At 40.9% G+C, this 20,411-nt stretch overlaps 1 protein-coding gene across 1 annotated transcript in view; it reads right to left on the bottom strand.

The window, feature by feature from the left end:
- Positions 1–300: 300 nt before the first annotated feature.
- Positions 301–20,411, bottom strand: part of OTULINL (OTU deubiquitinase with linear linkage specificity like) — a 28,532-nt gene continuing 8,421 nt past the window's right edge. The window contains exons 2-9 of the mRNA XM_087721980.1: positions 13,541–13,715; positions 11,823–11,977; positions 8,757–8,788; positions 8,558–8,649; positions 4,906–5,055; positions 3,745–3,873; positions 2,089–2,361; positions 301–588 (exon numbers count right to left, since the gene is read on the bottom strand). Of these exons, the coding sequence (XP_087578106.1) occupies positions 409–588; positions 2,089–2,361; positions 3,745–3,873; positions 4,906–5,055; positions 8,558–8,649; positions 8,757–8,788; positions 11,823–11,893 (927 nt within the window). The 5' untranslated portion in view covers positions 11,894–11,977; positions 13,541–13,715 and the 3' untranslated portion in view covers positions 301–408. The remainder of the gene's footprint in view (positions 589–2,088; positions 2,362–3,744; positions 3,874–4,905; positions 5,056–8,557; positions 8,650–8,756; positions 8,789–11,822; positions 11,978–13,540; positions 13,716–20,411) is intronic.

Genomic DNA, 20,411 nt, shown 5'->3' with positions numbered 1-20,411 from the left:
AATAAGCCCAATTGGGCCTTTGAACGCATGCGCTAAAATAAGCCCTCCCCCAAAAATAAGCCCTCCCCAAAAATATTGCAACACAGCAGCAGCCATGAGGTGACCATGCTCACTGCCTCCTGCAGCTGAAAAATAATAAGACCTCCCCGAAAATAAGGCCAAGTGGTTATTTCAGGGGTCAAAAGAAAATAAGACCCTGTCTTATTTTCAGGGAAACACGGTACATGATTTCATCATTTTATTCCTCACAAATAAAAAATTTGGGAGTAGATTTAACTGAAAGATAACCTGGCCAACAAATGTTTCATACATATTTTTATTTAGCAGAGATATTTCTTAAATACAGGATACCATTCATTTGAACAAATTTATGCAGAAGGACTTGATGTGGAAATATATGACAAGTAGTCATATCTTAACAACAGGAATGTGATAATGACGGTCATCTTCAGTTAGAAGGAGGATCTCATACCAATCCCTTTGATATTCATCTGTGTATGTTTCTAGGAAATCTTTGGTATTAATCTTACACAACCTATAAACGATTATTTTTACTTCAAGAGAATGCTCAAGAAGAAATAGATCAATCTGTGGAGGGGGAAAAAAGCGAAACTTACAATGTAGAAAAGGCAAGTTATAATGTATAATTCATGTAAATTAATTCATAATTAAGATGATCAATTTGGCTACTTTTTTTGTCCATAAAACTTGTTGATTCAGGAAGGAAGTACAGTAATTCATTTCCCTCTGAACCATGCCAAACCCCTCCCATTTCAAGCAATAAAGTCTTCAAACTAGATCAATAAAAATTTGCAGTAATCCAGACTTTTAAAAGCAATTAAAAATGTGACAAAATATACAAGCAGAGAGTCCTGAGGAAAAATGCCATGGCCAATCAACTTAATATATTTGTGATGTATCAGGTATTTTATTTCTAAAATTAATGGGCAAGGTGATCTCCACTTTCATTCCACACACAACATATAGAGCCGAGGTGGCGCAGTGGTTAGGGTGCAGTACTGCAGGCCACTTCAGCTGACTGTTATCTGCAGTTCAGCGGTTCTAATCTCACCGGCTCAAGGTCGACTCAGCCTTCCATCCTTCCGAGGTGGGTGAAATGAGGACCCAGACTGTGGGGGCGATATGCTGACTCTGTAAACCGCTTAGAGAGGGCTGAAAGCCCTATGAAGCGGTATATAAGTCTAACTGCTATTGCTATAACATAAAAAGTGAACTAAATGTGGCAAAAGGTAAAAGCAGCAGATTCCTCATGTAATACTTTTTATGAATGAAGGCGAATATTTGTGTCCCTGGATGATGTTGTAGGATCTAATCTGGGTCAATCAACAGGACCAGAGATTTTGTCTTTCAAGCATTGTGCTGGAGCCTATCTTCAGGGAACTTTTCTCTAGCAGAGTGTGTGTTGTTCTGTGAGTGATATTTATATGGTGCCTGTTGTGTGTGGCTTTTTAGATGTCGATTGGGGTGTGTTGATGATTGGCTGTTAAATCATTGGCTGTCCGGCCCTCGCCTTATAAGTCCTTGATAAGCTGATGGTAAATCAGCACTCCTGTTGACTGACGCGGGGCCTGTTTCCCAGGCTTCATCACTTCCCTGGCTCTTTTTATGCCTGCTCAGCCAACAATCTTGGTAGCTATAAAATTGAATGTTCAAGTTCCCTGAAGATGGGCTCCAGCACGAGTCCAGAACCTCTGGTCCCAGTGACTGAACCACATTGGATCCTACAATATTTTATGCTTTTATGAAATATAAAAGGTCACTGAGAATTAAAAAAAAGCCTTTATCTGGTATCAAAATCAAAACAAAACTGTAGGAGATCAGAAAATGAAGCTTCAGTCCCCTCCATAACTTTTTTCCTTTTATATGAAAAATATAAAGAAAACTTGCAAAATAAGCAGAAAACAGAAAACTGATTGCTTATTAAGCCCTGTGATTTAAAAATACTGCATAAAATTTTAGTCTAATACAACTTTTCTTGCTCTGGACACCATAGAAGTAAATCAGTTTAAGCCTCCTAAGAACTTTTTTTTTAATGCCAAAATTTATTACATTTTGTTTTGCATTTACCTGATCAAGACCTCTTCTGTCTCCTATTGAGTTCAGATGATTCATCATATAACTTAAAGGATCCAAAGAAGTATCCCGTCTAAAAAGATCACTGAAAAAGTTTGGAATGCGTTCCTGGTTACTGGCCAAGCGTTCGTAAGCTTCTATTACTTGATAGAGCATGAGGAATTTTATGGCCTCGTAGAACTTATGCTCCATGCTTCCACCAGTAAAAAGAGCATTGCAAAAATTCTGCCTTTGATCTTGATCTTTAATACCACTGATTTCCATCCACTACAAAAGAGAATAGGAGGAGAAAAAAATTAGCTCTTCAGATCTATGAGAAGAATAGTTGTTTTATTTTGGTGAAAATGGTTTTGGTATCATATCTACTCACAACAAAATGGATCTGCATGTAAGAGATAGGCATTACTAGGTTGAGGCACCTATAGGAGCCAAGCTGGAGGAAAGAACTTCCAGAAGAAGAAAAAGACCTGAATGAGGACTGAGGAAGTGGACTGATTATTTTGGGAAACAGGGAAGAGAAAAATGGAGAGAAAAAGAGTATGTATGACACAGGGGTGGGTTTCTCGCCCCATTCCAACCGGTTCGGTTGGAACAGGGCCAGCGGCGTCCTCGTGCATGTGCGCGGTGCACGCATGCGTACTAGCGTCTGCACGACGCTCCAGCTGCTCCTGGACGATCGCGCAGGCGCTGTATGCGTCCTGCGCATGCGTGGAAGTACAGAACTCGTCAAAACCGGGTAAGGACCGCGAGCGGGCACGCCCTTCGCCGTTCCCGGAAGTTACTTACTTCCGGGTTCGGCGACCAACCTGTTCGCAGGGACCACTGCGAACCGGTTGAAACCCACCCCTGGTATGACATCCAGAAAAAGGAAATGAATGAATGGCTGGTTTACTACATAGGAAAATTCCAGCAGTTTACGCAGTGGCACATTAGGTATGAAAGATACTATATATAATGTCAATTCATTAAATAGTATGTTTCCCTCCAAAGGGATGTTCTTCAAGACAGGCTACATATTAGTAAGACAGGACTACACCTTTAAGCAGTTTTGAGGGGCTAAACCAACAGTTTTTTAACCTCAAATAAGGTAAATATATTTGCAGATTATCAAAACCACAAATGCTTTTCTGAGATACTAAAAGAAATGTTAACTCATGATTACATGAGTAATCATGTAAGCCGAGGTGGCGCAGTGGTTAAATGCAGCACTGCAGGCTACTTCAGCTGACTGCAGTTCAGCAGTTCGGCTGTTCAAATCCCACTAGGCTCAAGGTTGACTCAGCCTTCCATCCTTCCGAGGTGGGTAAAATGAGGACCCGGATTGTTGTTGGGGGCAATATGCTGACTCTGTAAACCGCTTAGAGAAGCGGTATATAAGTCTAACTATTGCTATTGCTATTGCTATTACAGAAATATGCAAGAAATTATAAAGTGAAATAATTGTAAAATATGCTCTAAAGCATATTATCAAACATTTTTTTAAAAAATCAGCATTTAATATTTATATGCTTCCACAACAATATATTGATTAGTCAACCTGAGTTTTAGGTACTTATGCTAATGGAAATTACTCCTAATATTTTACTAACTTATAATAGTTATAGCACCAGTAAGCTTTAGACTTTAATTTACCCAAATCTACTCACTTACCTGTCCTTTTAATGCTTCAATACATTTACGTAATTTTCCTAGTATATTTGAACCTGTATACCGTTGTGATCCGAAGCTGTACTGTTGGATCCAATTACATCCTTGTGAATAAAGAAGTTTTTCAGGGAGCTGAAAAAAAGAAGAGCATGGCTGATTCTTCAGTGGAGAAGTTCAACAGGAAATTAGGATACCCTGAATCATCTACAGATATTCCTTGATTTAGTCTAATACTACTTTTTAGTCTAATACTACAATTGAGCCTGGAATTTTGGTCATAAGTACACAAACGACTGCACTCAATTGTATGGCCTTTTTTTTTTTTTTTTTACAATGGATGTTAAATGAGTCACCACAACCAGTAAGATAATCATGCAGTTATTCAGTGAATTACAAGGGTTGAGAAAGAGCCAAGGTGGCGCAGTGGTTAAATGCAGCACTGCAGGCTACTGCTAGATCAGCAGGTCAGCGGTTCAAATCTCACCGGCTCAGGGTTGACTCAGCCTTCCATCCTTCCGAGGTGGGTAAAATGAGGACCCAGATTGTTGGGGGCAATATGCTGACTCTCTGTAAACCGCTTAGAGAGGCCTGAAAGGCCTATGAAGCGGTATATAAGTCTACTGCTATTGCTATTGCTATTGTAAGTCTGAAACCAGCCTATCCAATGGGCGTTTTGGGCTGGGAAACAGCAAACACTGTAAAACACAATCATGTGACCAAGAGATACTGCAATTTGTAATAAATGTGAGCCAGTCACTAACCACCTGAAATTTGATCATGTGATTGTAGAGGTGGTGCATCGCTCGTAATTTCAAGGATGGGTCATAACTGCGTTTTGAGTCTGTTGCAACTTTGAATATTCATTAAGCAACCAGTCATAAGTTGAGGACTACCTGTAGGTGAAAGCTACAAGCATAGGGATAACAAATATGATTCCCCTCCGACTGTTCATCCTAATATTTCAAAGAGCATATTTACTTCCAAACAAGATGCTTCCAGTTTATTATATCAAGGGTTTTTTTTCTGAAAAATTGGGAGGTAAGTTACATTAACACAAGTATAGTTACTGCTATACTTGAACTCAAAGTTATCTCCACTTTTTTATAAAATGCCTTAAAAAAACCCTAAACATTCCAAAAAAAATCTTTTTATTTTGCGATTTACCTTTAGTATATCTGTTGCCTTAGTCCAAGATGGGAGAGGAAGACCTTGGCTGAATATCTGGAATAACACAGCTCTCAGCAAACAGTATTTATCTCCATTGACTTGTCTGATATATTTCACATGGTAACTCCAAAATAATGTTTTGTAATACTTTGAGAAAATGAAAAGGGGGCAGGTGAGATACATGGGTAGTCAGAACAATAGTTTAATAATAGCAGTAATTGAGAACATGAAGATCACCCAAAGAATAAAATATAGGCCACGTGGCCACTTGTGGCTCCTAACACACTTTTAGTGGCCTGCAGAGCCCCCTTCCCCTAATAGGTGGGATTAAACTCTATTATATTTTCTGGATAAAGTTTACCCCTCAGTTATTTTTGTTAGGTATAATTACTGATTCTACAGTTGTAGAGTAACCTGATTTTGCATTTAATAACGGCAGCAAGACTGTTGGTGGCGCAATACTGGAAGAAGGAAGATTTGCCTACTATTCAAGAATGGACATTAAAAGGAACAAACCTAGCAGAGATGGCTAAAATAGCAGCATATCTCAAGGACCACTCAAACGAGAGATATAAACTGGAGTGGAGAAGATGGATTGACTATACTCAAAATAAATACGGGACTAAGAAATTCCAGATAGTTTATGACTGAAGAAACAAGGAATGATATAATCTGTTTAGAGTTAGCCTAGCAAAAAGGAGTTAAAGCTCAAATGAAAGATGATACTAACTTTTTTTAAAAAGTTTATCTTAGAATATCTTTGTTAAAGATTTATACCCTGTATTGGTTCTGGGAAGGGGGGGGGAGACTGGGGGGGTTGGGGGGGAGAGGAAGGGGGGAGGGAAACATTTGTAAAAGGTTTTTTTTTTCAAACTTTTCAATTAAAAAAACCCTCTATTATATTTTTTACAAAGGTAGACTTTTCAAGGCAACGTTCAAATTAAAATTTAGAATAGCAAAACATCCTATCCATTTACTACAGATACCAGTTACATAAAAGGCTTCAAAACTTGAGCAACTAACAAGCAACTAAAAAGACCGCTACATTTTCAAAAATGAGGAAAAACAGTTCTGAACTGAAACAACTTTAAAGAATATTTTGATATTTGTTCTAGGTAAAGGGATCCAGACTTTAACTGTCACTCCTGATTAGGCTGCCCCCTATCACACCCCTGTTAATATGCTCTTGTTGTTAATGTATTAGCTTCTGCTAATAATCTCAGGCATAAAAAGATTTATAGTGTAGCAAGCGATCCTTTAATTAACAGCAGGAAAAAAGCGTTTATCAATGAAGCATAATGTCTCTCTTTCAAACTGCTCGTTTTAAAAATTACACAATTTTCACACCATAATAACAGCTCACAGAGCTATTCCCAATTCTCGCAAGGTTAATACGCAGTAAGTCAGAATGAATTAAACAAGCATAAAACAAAACTCAGAACTGCCAACAGAAATGCAGTCAAAATGAACCCTCTTTGGAAACAATCACTAGAGGAACCTTACTTAATTGTTCAAGAAATTACCCCTATTTAAGATATTGTTCACCCAAGGAATCTCATTTTAGGTCTATCATTAGCCCAAATTACTTTGCAAAAAGTTTATGTCTACTATCTGGCTGTATATCTAATAAATGAATGGGCAAAAAAATCCATGTGAGAGAAAAACATCCTCTTTCGTTTAAACAAAATTAGGGAACTTGAAAAACTGCTCTTTATTCTATTATCATCCTAATTTCTTTAAACCTGTCATTTATTTATTTATATCCAATCTTTATTATGTTTTTATAAATAATTCAAGGTAGCAAACATTTCCTCCTATTTTCGAGCCGAGGTGGCGCAGTGGTTAGAGTGCAGCACTGCAGGCCACTTCAGCTGACTGCCATCTGCAGTTCGGTGGTTCAAATCTCACCAGCTCAAGGTTGACTCAGCCTTCCATCCTTCCGAGGTGGGTGAAATGAGGACCCAGACTGTGGGGGCGATATGCTGACTCTGTAAACCGCTTAGAGAGGGCTGAAAGCCCTATGAAGCGGTATATAAGTCTAACTGCTATTGCTATTGCTATTTCCTCACCAACAACCACCTTATGAGGTGGGTTGGGTAAGAGAGTCTGATTGGCCCAAAGTCACCCCCTAGCTTTCATGGATAAGGAGGGATTTGAACTCTCCTGCTTTCTAGCCCTGTGCCTTAACCACTAGACCAAGCTGGCTCTCTTTATTTCAGACAGTACAACTTCCCAAATCTAAACTTAATTTTACAACTGAAGAAAAATAGGATTACCAATTTTTGTAATCTCTTAGCTCACATCAATATACATGAAATCACCCCCCCCCCATTTTAATCTGCAAAATGAAAATCCTTTGAATTACAATGAATTGAGAGATGTTACATGCCAGATGCAAGCAAGCAGACCAGTGGTGGGATTCAGCCAGTTCGCACCTATTCGGGAGAACCGGTTCTTAAATTTTTAAGAGGTTCAAAGAACCGGTTGTTGGAAGAAATCTTGTTTTGTTTTTTTTCCACTTTACAGGGCTAATCCTGTAAGGAAGGCAGAAAGGAAACTATTCTGGTGTTGTTTCTAGCTTAATCTTTATTGCCCTGCCTCTCTGGTTAACCCTTATTACATTGTAACAGCTAAGGCGAAGCGCCCATCAACCTGAGTAATGTTGAGTTAGCCATGCCCACACGGTCACATGACCACTAAACCCCGCCTACCCACCTGGTTATTAGGACAGAGAACCGGTTGTTAAATTATTTGAATCCCACCACTGAACCAGACCCACGTTTGAAAGTTCAAGTTGACCACTTTATTCTACCTACAAGAATCTCCAGACTGCCTGTTCTAGTCCAGTACTCTGAACAGTATACAAGATGAATTAATACATTTAATCTACAATGTTAGATTAAACTATAATCTTAACGATAAACTATAACTATATTCAAACATTTTTCTCCTCATTTTGAAAATAGTTCTGAGCTTAACATGCAATTTCAGTAGAGAAGTCAAGATTTGGTGATGCAACTTTCAGTTTGATATCTCACTTCTTGTATATTGAGATATCACTGTTGTCCCAACATGGAAGACATTTTGATTCAGAGGTGGGTTCCTACCAGTTCGCACCTATTCGGTAGAACCGGTTCGTCAAATCTACCGAACCGGTTAGAAGGGGTTCCACCAGTGGACCCGGAAAGCAGGCCACACCTACAGAAGAGGCTCCAAAATTTTTTGAAACCCACCACTGGTCCTTGGATATGATTATTCTACACTATCTGCTCATATTTATAAAACTCAGTGCCTCTGTGAAAGGTAAGGATGACTACTGCGTTTGTGGTGCAATCAGAACATTGCGGGTGTTGAAGTTGTTTTAATGCAAACCAAAGATGCCTTTTAAGAAACAAGTTTGCATCCTATTCTTATGCAGGCCAGTGCTGTGTGTGAGGTAATTTAAGGTGGTTCTGACAAGTGTCGTCGGCATTTTCATATCCGGTCAGATGGGTGGCAAGCCACGCCCATCCGGTCACATGGGCGGCAAGCCACTCCCACAAAGGAGGCCACACCCACAGAGTAGGTTCGAACCATTTTTGAAACCCCACCACTGTTTTGATTGTCCAGTCATCGAAAAGAACCCCCGTTTTCTGCTTTGGCAGCTCACCTCTCTCATTTGTTTCGCCTGCTCCGTTTCTCCTTTCCATTCTTTTGCACAGAAAGTGAGCAAATCAGTTTCGTCCCAAACACTTCGGTTATCTAAATAAAATGTCAAGTGTGACTTAATAAAACGAATCTATTTACATTAGGAAAAGGGTTTATTTTAGCACAAACACATGCAGACATAACAACACCACAAATTTTACTTGTGAATATTCTCTGTAGGCATCTGCTGCACCTGAAATAAATAAAAAATCAGCTGTCAGAGCAACTAAGATTTCACACAACTTTAAAACATTGAGAAAGCTAGTTGGAGGCTTAGGGATGACAGAAAGTATTTATTTGTGTAACAAAAGGCTGGGGTCACAAATTATTGCATGGTATAGTTTGCTTAATCAATTAACTGAATGAATCACATTTTTCCAGGTTCAAAGAACAGACTAAACCATAAACCACACTGGCTGGAAGCATGTGATATATTAAACACCATGGTAGCCTAGTGGTTAGAATGCAGTATTGCAGGCTGTTGTGGCCCAGCAGGAGCCGTTGGAGCTGCCGCCAGACTCCGACAGCGAGGGGCCCTATGAGTCGGCCCTGGAGGATGTGGAGGACCCTGGACAGGGTTCTGACTCTGAGCAGGGCGCAGAGAGGCTGGTTGGCTACCAGGAGGCACCTGAGCCTTGGACCAGTGGGGAGGAGACAAGGGAGAGTGAGCCGGATGCCAGCAGTGAGTTGTTCCTGGATGCACGCCATCGAAGAGCTACTTGGCATCGGGAGCAATTACGCAATTACAGGAGGTAATTGCGTGCAGCTGGTGGTCATGAGGCTCCTCTCCAGACTATAAAAAAGACTGCTTGTGACACGCCCTTCTTGCAGAAGTCAACACTTTAACTAAAGAGGTAACTACCTTGGCAGGCTGGATTGCTGCCAAGGTTTGTCTGAATTGCTGCCAAGGTTTGTTGGACTTGCTGCCAAGGTCCTTATCTGTTTGTTTGCTTGGCTTTCAGCCACCGAGATTCTAGTCTTGTCATTAAAGGACATTCTAATTAAGCTCGTCTGGCTTTCGTTACTGGATGGAGGAGGGGGTCAGAACAGCCGGGTAACTCTGCTCACTGCAGAAGTTCAATTCCTTTAATCCCAACCGGCTCAAGGTTGACTCAGCCTTCCATTGTTCCGAGGTCGGTAAAATGAGAACACAGATTGTTGTGGGCAATATGCTGACTCTATAAACCAATTAGAGAGGGCTATAAAGCACTATGGGGTGGTAGCAATAGCAATAGCAATAGCAGTTAGACTTATATACCGCTTCATAGGGCTTTCAGCCCTCTCTAAGCGGTTTACAGAGTCAGCATATCGCCCCCACAGTCTGGGTCCTCATTTCACCCACCTCGGAAGGATGGAAGGCTGAGTCAACCTTGAGCCGGTGGGATTAGAACTGCCGAACTGCAGATAACAGTCAGCTGAAGTGGCCTGCAGTACTGCACCCTAACCACTGCGCCACCTCGGCTCTTATGCCTAAGTGCTATTGAAAAGCAAAGCATCATGTGGCTTTCAAATTAAATGATAGTTATCACTATTTATTTATTTATCTATAATAGTAAAGAGAGTCTCCATATCCAGGAGCAGTATATTTCCCCCTCTCTTTGAGGAAAGTTATGAGCACCACGGCTTCTACAGTACAGCCAGCGGAAATTTTAAGTGGGCCTAACTGAGCCCCAAATTTTGTAGAAGTGAACTTTTAAGGAAAAATGCTGAGAAAGACACTTTTCCTCCTCCCCAAATTTTGTCAGTAACCACTACACATGCTTGGCATCTGCAGAACAAAATGATGAAAGAAAGGAGGCAATGATGTCCCAATTATGTCCCAATGATTTCCCAAACAGGAAATACTCCACAATGAAATATTCTGCTATACTTCTGACTATCTATTAAATACTTAAGTACTGCAAGGTTCCAAAAACATTTGACTTGATACTATAAACCAGTGGTAGTCAACCTTTTTCTACCTACCGCCCACTAATGGATCTTTCTTGATGGAAAAAAATTCCTTACTGCCCACCAGTTTTTGCGCAAGTACGGAATATTTTTTTTAGAACGGAGGGTGTTTTTTTTAAAAAAGAAATGTACGTACATTTATCTTCTTTTTTTTATTTGTGCTGATCAATAAATAAAGGGAGACTAGTATAGATCTATTTCAAGCTATTTAGCTCTCATCAGCTAGCCATACCCTTACCGGGATTTGAACCTGGGCTATATTACATGTTAGGCAGACGTCTTAGCCATTAGGCCACAGGCTCTTATCTGTTATCAGTGAATTTATCTGTTATTTATCTTTTTATTTCTACTTTATGCACGTTTACAATGTTTTTAACTTTATAAAGTTTAATTAGAAAACAATAAAGTAAATTGAAATTAGCTTTACTAGTGATTAATGAGATATTTGAGGCTGATGCTGCGAGACTAAATATTTGATATCTGGTTCGATTTTCGTAAGGAACAAGCGAAGGTCTCCCCTTTCGGTGAGATTCAGACGGGTTCTCTGTTTGCTCATAATATGATTAACAGCACTAAAGCCTGATTCTACAAGACATGTGGTAGCTTCTGCCTGTCCCTGCTATCAGTTTCCGCTCCTCCCCTTCCTCTTCCCACGTGTTTGCTTGTTTGCGTGCACACGCACTTTGGTTTATTGATGTGTGCGCTCGTGCATTTTCACTTGCTCAAAAGGAGGTTTTAACCTCCAAAGTCCCTACCGCCCACCTTGGAATCCTGAAACGCCCACTAGTGGGTGGTAGGGACCAGGTTTTGAGTTTGAGTTTCATTTTATTTATATGCCACCCTATTCCCTACGGGACTCAGGGCGGCGCACAAACTCGGAGGGGAAGGGAAAAACACAAAAACTACAAACGTATAGGGCATTTAAAAAACAACCAACAGCCACACGATTCGAGAGGGGAAGGGAACTCATCGACCCCAGGCCTGCCGACACAGCCAGGTTTTAACGGCTTTTCGGAAGGCCTGGAGAGAGGTGAGGGTCCGAATCTCTGCGGGGAGTTTGTTCCAAAGGGCTGGAGCTGCCACAGAGAAGGCCCTCCCCCGGGTAGTAGCCAGATGACATTGGCTGGTAGACGGAACCCGGAGGAGGCCTACTCTGTGTGATCTAATGGGTCTTTGGGAGGTAATTGGCAGCAGGCAGTTTCTCAAGTAATGACGACCCATGCTATAAACAGTATTCTAGACAAAATGAATTCTCCGATTTCTCACTTAAAACTGACCTTTTCAGGAGATGAACTAGGTATGCACATAATTGCCTACAAAACCAAAGAGCAGTAGCAAATACTGTCATAGTTAATCCAAATTGTTCCTATGCTGCTTGTAACAGGGAATAGTGAGTTGTGAATGCTGCTTCAAGCCTGTACTTCATTTTAGCCTAGAACAGAGAAAGGAGTGATTAAGCTTCACGACATTTACATGTTAGCAAATGAAACTTAAAAAAAAAAAGACACAAGAGTTGTCCTCCTTAAACAATACAAAAATATGCCTCAGACATCCATTTCAGGCCATGGTTACACAACATGTTGCAGCAGGCAGGGGCTGTGAAATACTTTGGACTGAATCCACCAGACACGCTTCTGAATACAGAAGAGCATAAAAGAAGCATTAAAGCTGCCGTGTCTTTCTCCTGGATTGCAGCTCAAGTGCTCAAGAGCCACTCTGAAGCACTGCAGAGATCATTTAAAAACACATTTGAAGCTGAAATTTTGTCAAAGTATGCTATGTCGTGTCGTGGCCCAGCAGGAGCTGTTGGAGCTGCCACCAGACTCCGACAGCGAGGGGCTCTGGAGGATGTGGAGGACCCTGGACAGGGTTCCGACTCCGAGCAGGGCGCAGAGAGGCTGGTTGGCCACCAGGAGGCGCCTGAGCCTTGGACCAGTGGGGAGGAGACAAGGGAGAGTGATCCAGAAACCAGCAGTGAGTTGTTCCTGGATGCCCGGCACCGGAGAGCTAATAGGCGTAAGGAATAGTTGCGCAGTTACAGGAAGTAATTGCACTCAGCTGGTGGTAATTAGGCTCCTCTCCAGACTATAAAAGGAATGTTTGTGCACACGCCCCTTTTTCAGAAGTCAACGCATTAACTAATGTTGGAGAACATTATTGTGAGCCTAGCAGGCTGGATTGCTGCCACGGCTTATCCGTGTTGGATTAGATAGAGTATCCCAAAAACAAACCCAATTAAGATTAACAATAACATTTAAAATTCGATTAAAATTAACAATAATCAATGATTTATTTTGTTTTGTTCAGGCCAGGCTGGCTTGCTGGAAAAGCCAACTTTTTAGGGCGCGTCGGAAGGACCGGAGGTCGGGGATTATGCAAAGCTCCGGGGGCAGCTCATTCCAGAGGGAAGGCGCTCCCACAGAGAAGGCTCTCCCCCTGGGGGTCACTAGCCGACACTGTCTGGCCGACGGCACCCTGAGGAGGCCAACTCTGTGGTGAGAAAGTGACACAATGTAGCCTCAGAATTCCTAAAAATAACGGCAAATTAATTTTCCTATTTTGGGACTCCCATGTCACATAAACCCTGAAGAAGTTTCCGCCTGAAGCTACCTTTCCCTTTTAATTGATAGTACAGGGAAAGAAAAACTAAAAATCATTTGAAAATAGGGCTGTTCTAAGAGGTGTATGGAGAGTCGAAGAGGTATATTGGGTTTCTATTTTGGGGGGTATTGTTGACAAGAGGAATTGCTGTGATTATTGTTTAATGTTGTATGGCCCCGGCTATGCACAGTATATATGTGACTGTATGAAAATGAAAAATGGAAAATAAAAACATTTTACTCGAAAATAGGGCTGTTCTCAAATGGGAAATGAGATGAGGGGAGGGAAGCTAAGCCTTCCCCTTCCATGGCTCCAACTCTCATTTGACCATTACACATTTGTTTTCTCTTTATTTTTTCAATGTAAAAATACACAAAATCCAAGAAATGTTAACCTGTTAGCCATTGTGAAGGAGGGTGAAGTTTGTTGAAGGATGGCACTCCTTGCGCAATTAGCGTTGCCCTCGGTTCCCTTGGCAATCTGGTGCTGGATCCCCACTCATCTGTGCTTCTCCCGAGACTGGGTCAGCCGTGTTGCGGGAACCCACTCCCAGAGACAGAGAGTCCTTCCTAGAAATAATACAGCTTCAGGTTTAAATCATGCTAACCTGGATGACATATCAAAACATCCGTACAATAAGGCAATCGGGTCAGCATCAGATTTTTTTTAAAAGCATTAAGGATGTAAAATTCAAGGTTTTTTAAAAAATATGACAAGTGGTATAATTAAAAAAGAACAATAAGCATAATCAAAGGGTGAAGGTTGAGTAGAACAGCTTCTTTTTTATATATATATTCAAAAGTTTTATTTCTTTTAAAACAAACATTTCATCATTCCTCAATCAGTAAGACATCAAAGTACAATTTTTTGTATGTCAAAATAATTCTAGTTTACCACCAAATTCTTGTCTAGCCTAATGCATACCCCTCCCTCCCTCCCTCCCTCCCCCCTCCCCCCAGCCCCCCTCCTCCTTCCCCCCCCCCGACTTCCCAGAACCCGTACACGGTATGGATTTTTAACAAACACAGTCTAAGATCTATTGAGAAAAAAGAAATAAAGAAATTAATGACATCTCTACATTGATCTTAGCTTCTTCTTGCTGAGCTAACTTTAAACAATTTAAATCATTTCTGATCTTAAGCATAGGCTAACTGGAATTTCTTGGTCCCGTATTTATTTTGTATATAGTCAATCCATTTTTGCCAGTCTCGTTTATATCTCTCACTTGAGTGATCTTTAAGATATGCAGATATTTTAGCCATCTCGGCTAAGTTTGTAACTTTCAATGTCCATTCTTGAGTTGTAGGCAAGTCTTCCTTCTTCCAGTATTGCGCCACCAACAGTCTTGCTGCCGTTATTAGGTGCAGAATCAAGTTAGTCTCTACCACTGTAAAGTCAGTACATATACCTAGTAAGAATAACAGCTTCTAAGTAAGCATTACGTCCTTGGGGAGCAGCAGTCACCAACTGGTGGTGCGTGAAAATTTTTGGGTGGTCCACAGAAAAATTATTCGCATTTTTTTATATTGCACTAAATCAAGCGTCCTCAAACTAGGACCCCTGGGCTAGATACGTGCAATGAACGATTGTGTTGCTGCAGAGAGTCCCCCCCTTCTGGATCTTTTTGTGTAGGTTGGAGGGGGGCAGAAATTCTGACGTGGGGTCTGCTTCAGCCTCCTGGTGCAGAGCTTGGGGTGAAGGCTGGAGGGAAGAGCCGCTGGTGGTGAAGAGCCAGAGGGCCTTGTTCCAGTGGGACTACAACAAGGTCTGGAACTGGCTGACCGTTTCAGCCCGCTGAGCCTCCAGGCGCCGGCACCTGGCCTTGCATTCCTGCAGGTCTTCCCTCTGCTTGGAAAGCCTATGCTCGTAGTCCTCAGTGAGGTGTTTCTGCTGCGCCTCCTTCTTGGTCAGATCCAATTTGAACTGAGCCAGCTGTTTTGCCAACTCTTTCTCACGGTGGTTGCTTAGCCCCAGCAACTGCTTCCTGTTGGGACCCTAAGGAGCCTGGGTGGGCAGGCAAGGAGTGGCAAGTAGAGGCTGGCAAGTTGCCCCTCAATGTGAGTGACATTGAGTTGGCCACGCCCACCCAGTCACATGCCCACCTTGCCACGCCCACCCAGCTGGTCATTAGGCAGATCATATTAGTGGTTCGCGGGATTTAAAATTATGCATCTGGATCAGTGGTGGGATTCAAATAATTTAACAACCAGTTCTCTGCCCTAATGACCAGCTGGGTAGGCGGGGGCTCGGTGGTCATGTGATCATGTGGGCGTGGCCAAGTCAATGTCACTCAGGTCGATGGGCACTTCGCTTAACTGTTACAATGGAATAAGTGTTAACCGGAGAGGCAGTTTCTGTAAGCAGGGCAATAAAGATTAGGCTAGAAACAACACTAGAATGTTTCCTTCCTGCCTTCCTTACAGGATTAGCCCTGTAAAGTGGGAAAAACCAAAAGATTTCTTCCAACAACCGGTTCTCCGAACTGCTTAGGAAGTTACCAACCGGTTCTCCCGGATAGGTGCGAACTGGCTGAATCCCACCACTGATTTAGATGGTCCCCGAAATCAGAAAAGTTGGTGACCCCTGCTGTGGAGGGTACTTAATTTCCTTCTAGTATCAGAAAAGTGAAAGGAACAAAGGCACAGATAAAGAAAGAAAAGGCTGTGTACACCATCTTAAACTTCTGAACAAAAGATGGGATATTAGTTTCATAAATAAATTGGCCCAACAATTGGCAAGCTAGGAAATAAAATTTGCAATCAATTTTATGGTAAAAATAACAATCCTGATTCTAACCATCTAAAGGACTCCGCTTCAGTTCCACCCGCCTCAAATATGATGGGGCATTTACAACATCTCTATTTTTAAACCTACCATTGTATCATATGGAGTGCGCCATTTCAAGTGTGAGCAATTGCTTAGTTTACTCCTTTCCCACGTATGCATTGCCTAACATCAATAAGAAAGTTCATTACACTTCTTTTGGTGTGATGTTTTTTAAAATTCTCTTTGACTACATAAAGTGGATAACAAGAGCCGAGTGGTTAGGGTGCAGTACTGCAGGCCACTTCAGCTGACTGCTATCTGCAGTTCAGCGGTTCTAATCTCACCGGCTCAAGGTTGACTCAGCCTTCCATCCTTCCGAGGTGGGTGAATTGAGGACCCAGACTGTGGGGGCGATATGCTGACTCTGTAAACCGCTTAGAGAGGGCTGAAGCATTATATAAGTCTAACTGCTATTGCTATTGCTATCTTGGGTACCAAGTTTTATGTTTCCTGATGACAGGACAGAAACCCAGGATGTCAGCGCTCCAAGTATCATGTAGAATTAAATCAGAGTCCAAGGCAAAACGATCCTTAAAGTTCCAATTTAATAAAGCAGACATCTTAGCACATCTGTGTTAATCCCAATTCAGGAAATGACATCAGAATCCCACCCAGTTAAAAAGTTCATGATCTTGTTCCCCACACCCACAATCCATCACATGGTCCAATCTTCTTCTTCCACGCTGGCGTCTCCACCCAGCTGCTTCCGGTCAGGTGTAAAAGTGCGGAGACAAAAGATGACCTTGGTCTTCTAGAAAGGAATTTTTTATTTTGAAAACAACACATTCTACCCCTTACTATTCCCCCTCCCCTTAATGAGAGTGTGGCGGGCCAAAGATTCTTAAAGGACCCGCTGCAGGCGGTTGCAGAAATCAGCAAGGCTACATTTAGTGATGGGCAGCTGGAATCAAGGATCAGCCACAGTTAGAGCTATGAACAGTCAGAAGAAAAGCAAAATGTTTTGACAGTCCTTCCAACAATTATTTTTCCCCAAGAACAATATATAATTGTCAGAAGTAATGCAAGATTTAAAAAAAACATATGTTTGCATTGCCTAAGACAGTGTTTCTCAACCTTGGCAACGTGAAGACGTCTGGACTTCAACTCCCAGAATTCCCCAGCCAGCATTCGCTGGCTGGGGACTTCTGGGAGTTGAAGTCCAGATGTCTTCAAGTTGCCAAGGTTGAGAAACACTGGCCTAAGACATTCAGCTGGCAGGGATGTGAGAATAAGAAATGTCATGATATATGCAACAGAGGTCAAGGTTAAAAACAACAATCTCAAATTGTCACTGCAAGACAAGGCAGATAAGAGGCCTTTTATGTAGCAAAAGCTACAGCATAGAGTTCTTTCCAAACCCCCTTGTAGTAGAGTCTATTCTGGGAGGGGTTTGCAAGAGTGCAGTTGGCCACATTCCAAGTCATTACCCAACTGTATATTCCTCTACATAAATCTGGCTGATGTTTGAACATGAACTTTTTTTTTTCCTGCTGGATTCTTCCATGTGTCATGCATTCTGCATTCCTTCTGTGAGTTCATACATAGGTCATCAGTAGTTCTTGAATATCTTTGCCATTCCTTATTTCTTTAATGTAAATTTATCTATAGACTTAATTGCTAAACTATGTCCCCCTCTATGCCTGTCACAACTACTCTCCCCATGATATGTGTGTGTGTGTGTGTGTGTGTGTGTGTGTGTGTAGTATTTGTGCTGATAAATAAATAAAGGGAGACTAGTATAGATCTATTTCAAGCTATTTAGCTCTCATCAGCTAGCCATACCCTTACTGGGATTAGAACCCAATAAGGGTATGGCTAGCTGATGAGAGCTAAATAGCTTGAAACAGATCTATACTAGTCTCCCTTTATTTATTTATCAGCACAAATACTACACAAATGTAACAAAAGGCAACAGTAAAATATTGGGCTTTCTGTCTGGATGGTCTCTTGTGACGAGCCGATGGACAGAGAATGGAAGCAGTTAGCTTCCTCCCATAATTGGGGCTTACCAGGGGTTGTGACACTAAATATATACCTTCTTCCCTGGCTTCAGCTGGTAAGGAGGGGGACTTGTGGCTTAATGGCTAAGACGTTTGCCTAAGATGTAATATAGCACAGATTCGAATTCCAGTAAGGGTATGGCTAGCTGATGAGAGCTAAATAGCTTGAAATAGATCTATACTAGTCTCCCTTTATTTATTGATCAGCACAAATATAACACAAAATGTGTAACAAAGGCAACAGTAAAAATATTGGGTTTCTGTCGTGATGGACTCTTGTGACAAGCTGATTGACAGATAATGGAAGCTGTTAGCTTCCTCCCATAATTGGGGCTTACCAGGGGTTGTGACACTAAATATATACCTTCTTCCCTGGCTTCAGCTGATAAGGAGGAGGACTTGTGGCTTAATGGCTAAGACGTTTGCCTAAGATGTAATATAGCACAGGTTCGAATCCCAGTAAGGGTATGGCTAGCTGATGAGAGCTAAATAGCTTGAAATAGATCTATACTAGTCTCTCTTTATTTATTGATCAGCACAAATATAACACAAAATGTGTAACAAAGGCAACAGTAAAAATATTGGGTTTCTGTCGTGATGGACTCTTGTGATGAGCTGATTGACAGATAATGGAAGCTGTTAGCTTCCTCCCATAATTGGGGCTTACGAGAGGTTGTGACACTAAATATATATATATATATATATATATATATATATATATATGTATGTATGTATGTATGTATGTATGTATGTATGTATGTATGTATGTATGTATATGTATATGTATGTATCTATATGTATGTATGTATATGTATGTATATGTATGTATATGTATGTATATGTATGTATATGTATGTATATGTATATATATATATATGTATATGTGTATGTGTGTATGTATGTCTGTATGTCTGTATGTATGTCTCTATCTATCTATCTATCTATCTATCTATCGATCGATCGATCTATGTATCTATCTATCTCCTGGAACCTAAGACAATAATTCACAAATTGCATGTCTCCATAAACTGCAACATTCTCAAGGACACTAATAACAAATGGATCCCTTCAAAGAGGGATACAGGTTCAAACTGTTAGAACAACTTGATTAGTTATCACAGATCTTGGTATCCTGCATTATAAAATGTTCTCTTTCCTGGCAAAGACGAAGAGATTCCTTCCTAAATCCGTAGTTGTATTTCTTTTTCTTTTTTTTTATTGCATTTTTTTAAAAAAAAGACTTTTACAAATATTTACCTCCGCCCCTGCCCTCCCCACCCGAACACCCCCCCCCAACATTCCCCCCCCCCCGACTTCCCAGAACCAATACAGGGTATAAATCTTTAACAAAGATGTTCTAAAATAAACTTAAAGAAGGTTAGTATCATCTTTCATTTGAGCTTTAACTCCTCTTTGCTAGGCTAACTCTAAACAGATTATATCATTCCTTGTTTCTTCAGTCATAAACTATCTGGAATTTCTTAGTCCCGTATTTATTTTGAGTATAGTCAATCCATCTTCTCCACTCCAGTTTATATCTCTCATTTGAGTGGTCCTTGAGATATGCTGCTATTTTAGCCATCTCTGCTAAGTTTGTTACTTTTAATGTCCATTCTTGAATAGTAGGCAAATCTTCCTTCTTCCAGTATTGCGCCACCAACAGTCTTACTGCCGTTATTAAGTATAAAATCAAGTTAGTCTCTATAACAGTACAATCAGTAGTTATACCTAACAAAAATAACTGAGGGGTAAACTTTATCCTTCTTTTACATTTTGCATAATCCACCATATTTTTCGTAGTTGTATTTCTTACAACTTGTAAGACAATTATTTGTCAATAGTCCAGTATGCACACCCTGTAAATGCTTATCTTCAATCACTGTAACCTTATATAAGAGCTTGTTAAAAGACACTTTCTGGTGTTCGTCATTCTTTTTAGCAGGATGCTGGTGACTCACTGCAATGTGCTAACTTCAATAAAATTATTGTTCGTGTGTTTTTCCACTGCATCTGGCAAGCCAAATTTAGCCTCCTTCTATTCTGTTGTTGTTGGTGGTGTTTTGTTTTTTTAAATTAGCCTAACAGACTGAAAGAGTCCTGATCCCTTTTAAATAATTTCTTTCTAATTTTACGTTTGATTAGAAAGCAAAAAGAAAACCAGGCCTCTACACAGAACAATATATTGTTGGATGGCCACTGAATCCATTGCTAAATGCATTATCCCTGACAGATGAGAGTTTAGTCCCTGTTGTTGGGGATTGGAATAAAAGCTCTCCAAAGTTGATGAAGTTAAATTCATGGATCCAATCTGAGTTGGTCACCAGGACAGAAGTTTGGTCTTTGAACTTTTGGACTCCTGCTGGAGCCCATCCTCAGGGAACATCTCTCTGCCAGAATGTGTTCGACTTAATTTAAATTCATACGATGTCCTCCATTTTA

This window comes from Thamnophis sirtalis, unplaced genomic scaffold (assembly GCF_051295495.1).
Source record: "Thamnophis sirtalis isolate CommonGarterSnake01/CBP01778 unplaced genomic scaffold, rThaSir2_p1.2 scaffold_8, whole genome shotgun sequence".
Lineage (NCBI taxonomy): Eukaryota > Metazoa > Chordata > Lepidosauria > Squamata > Natricidae > Thamnophis > Thamnophis sirtalis.
Note: the sequence above shows the minus strand (reverse complement) of the source record. Positions and strands in the feature narration are given on the sequence as shown.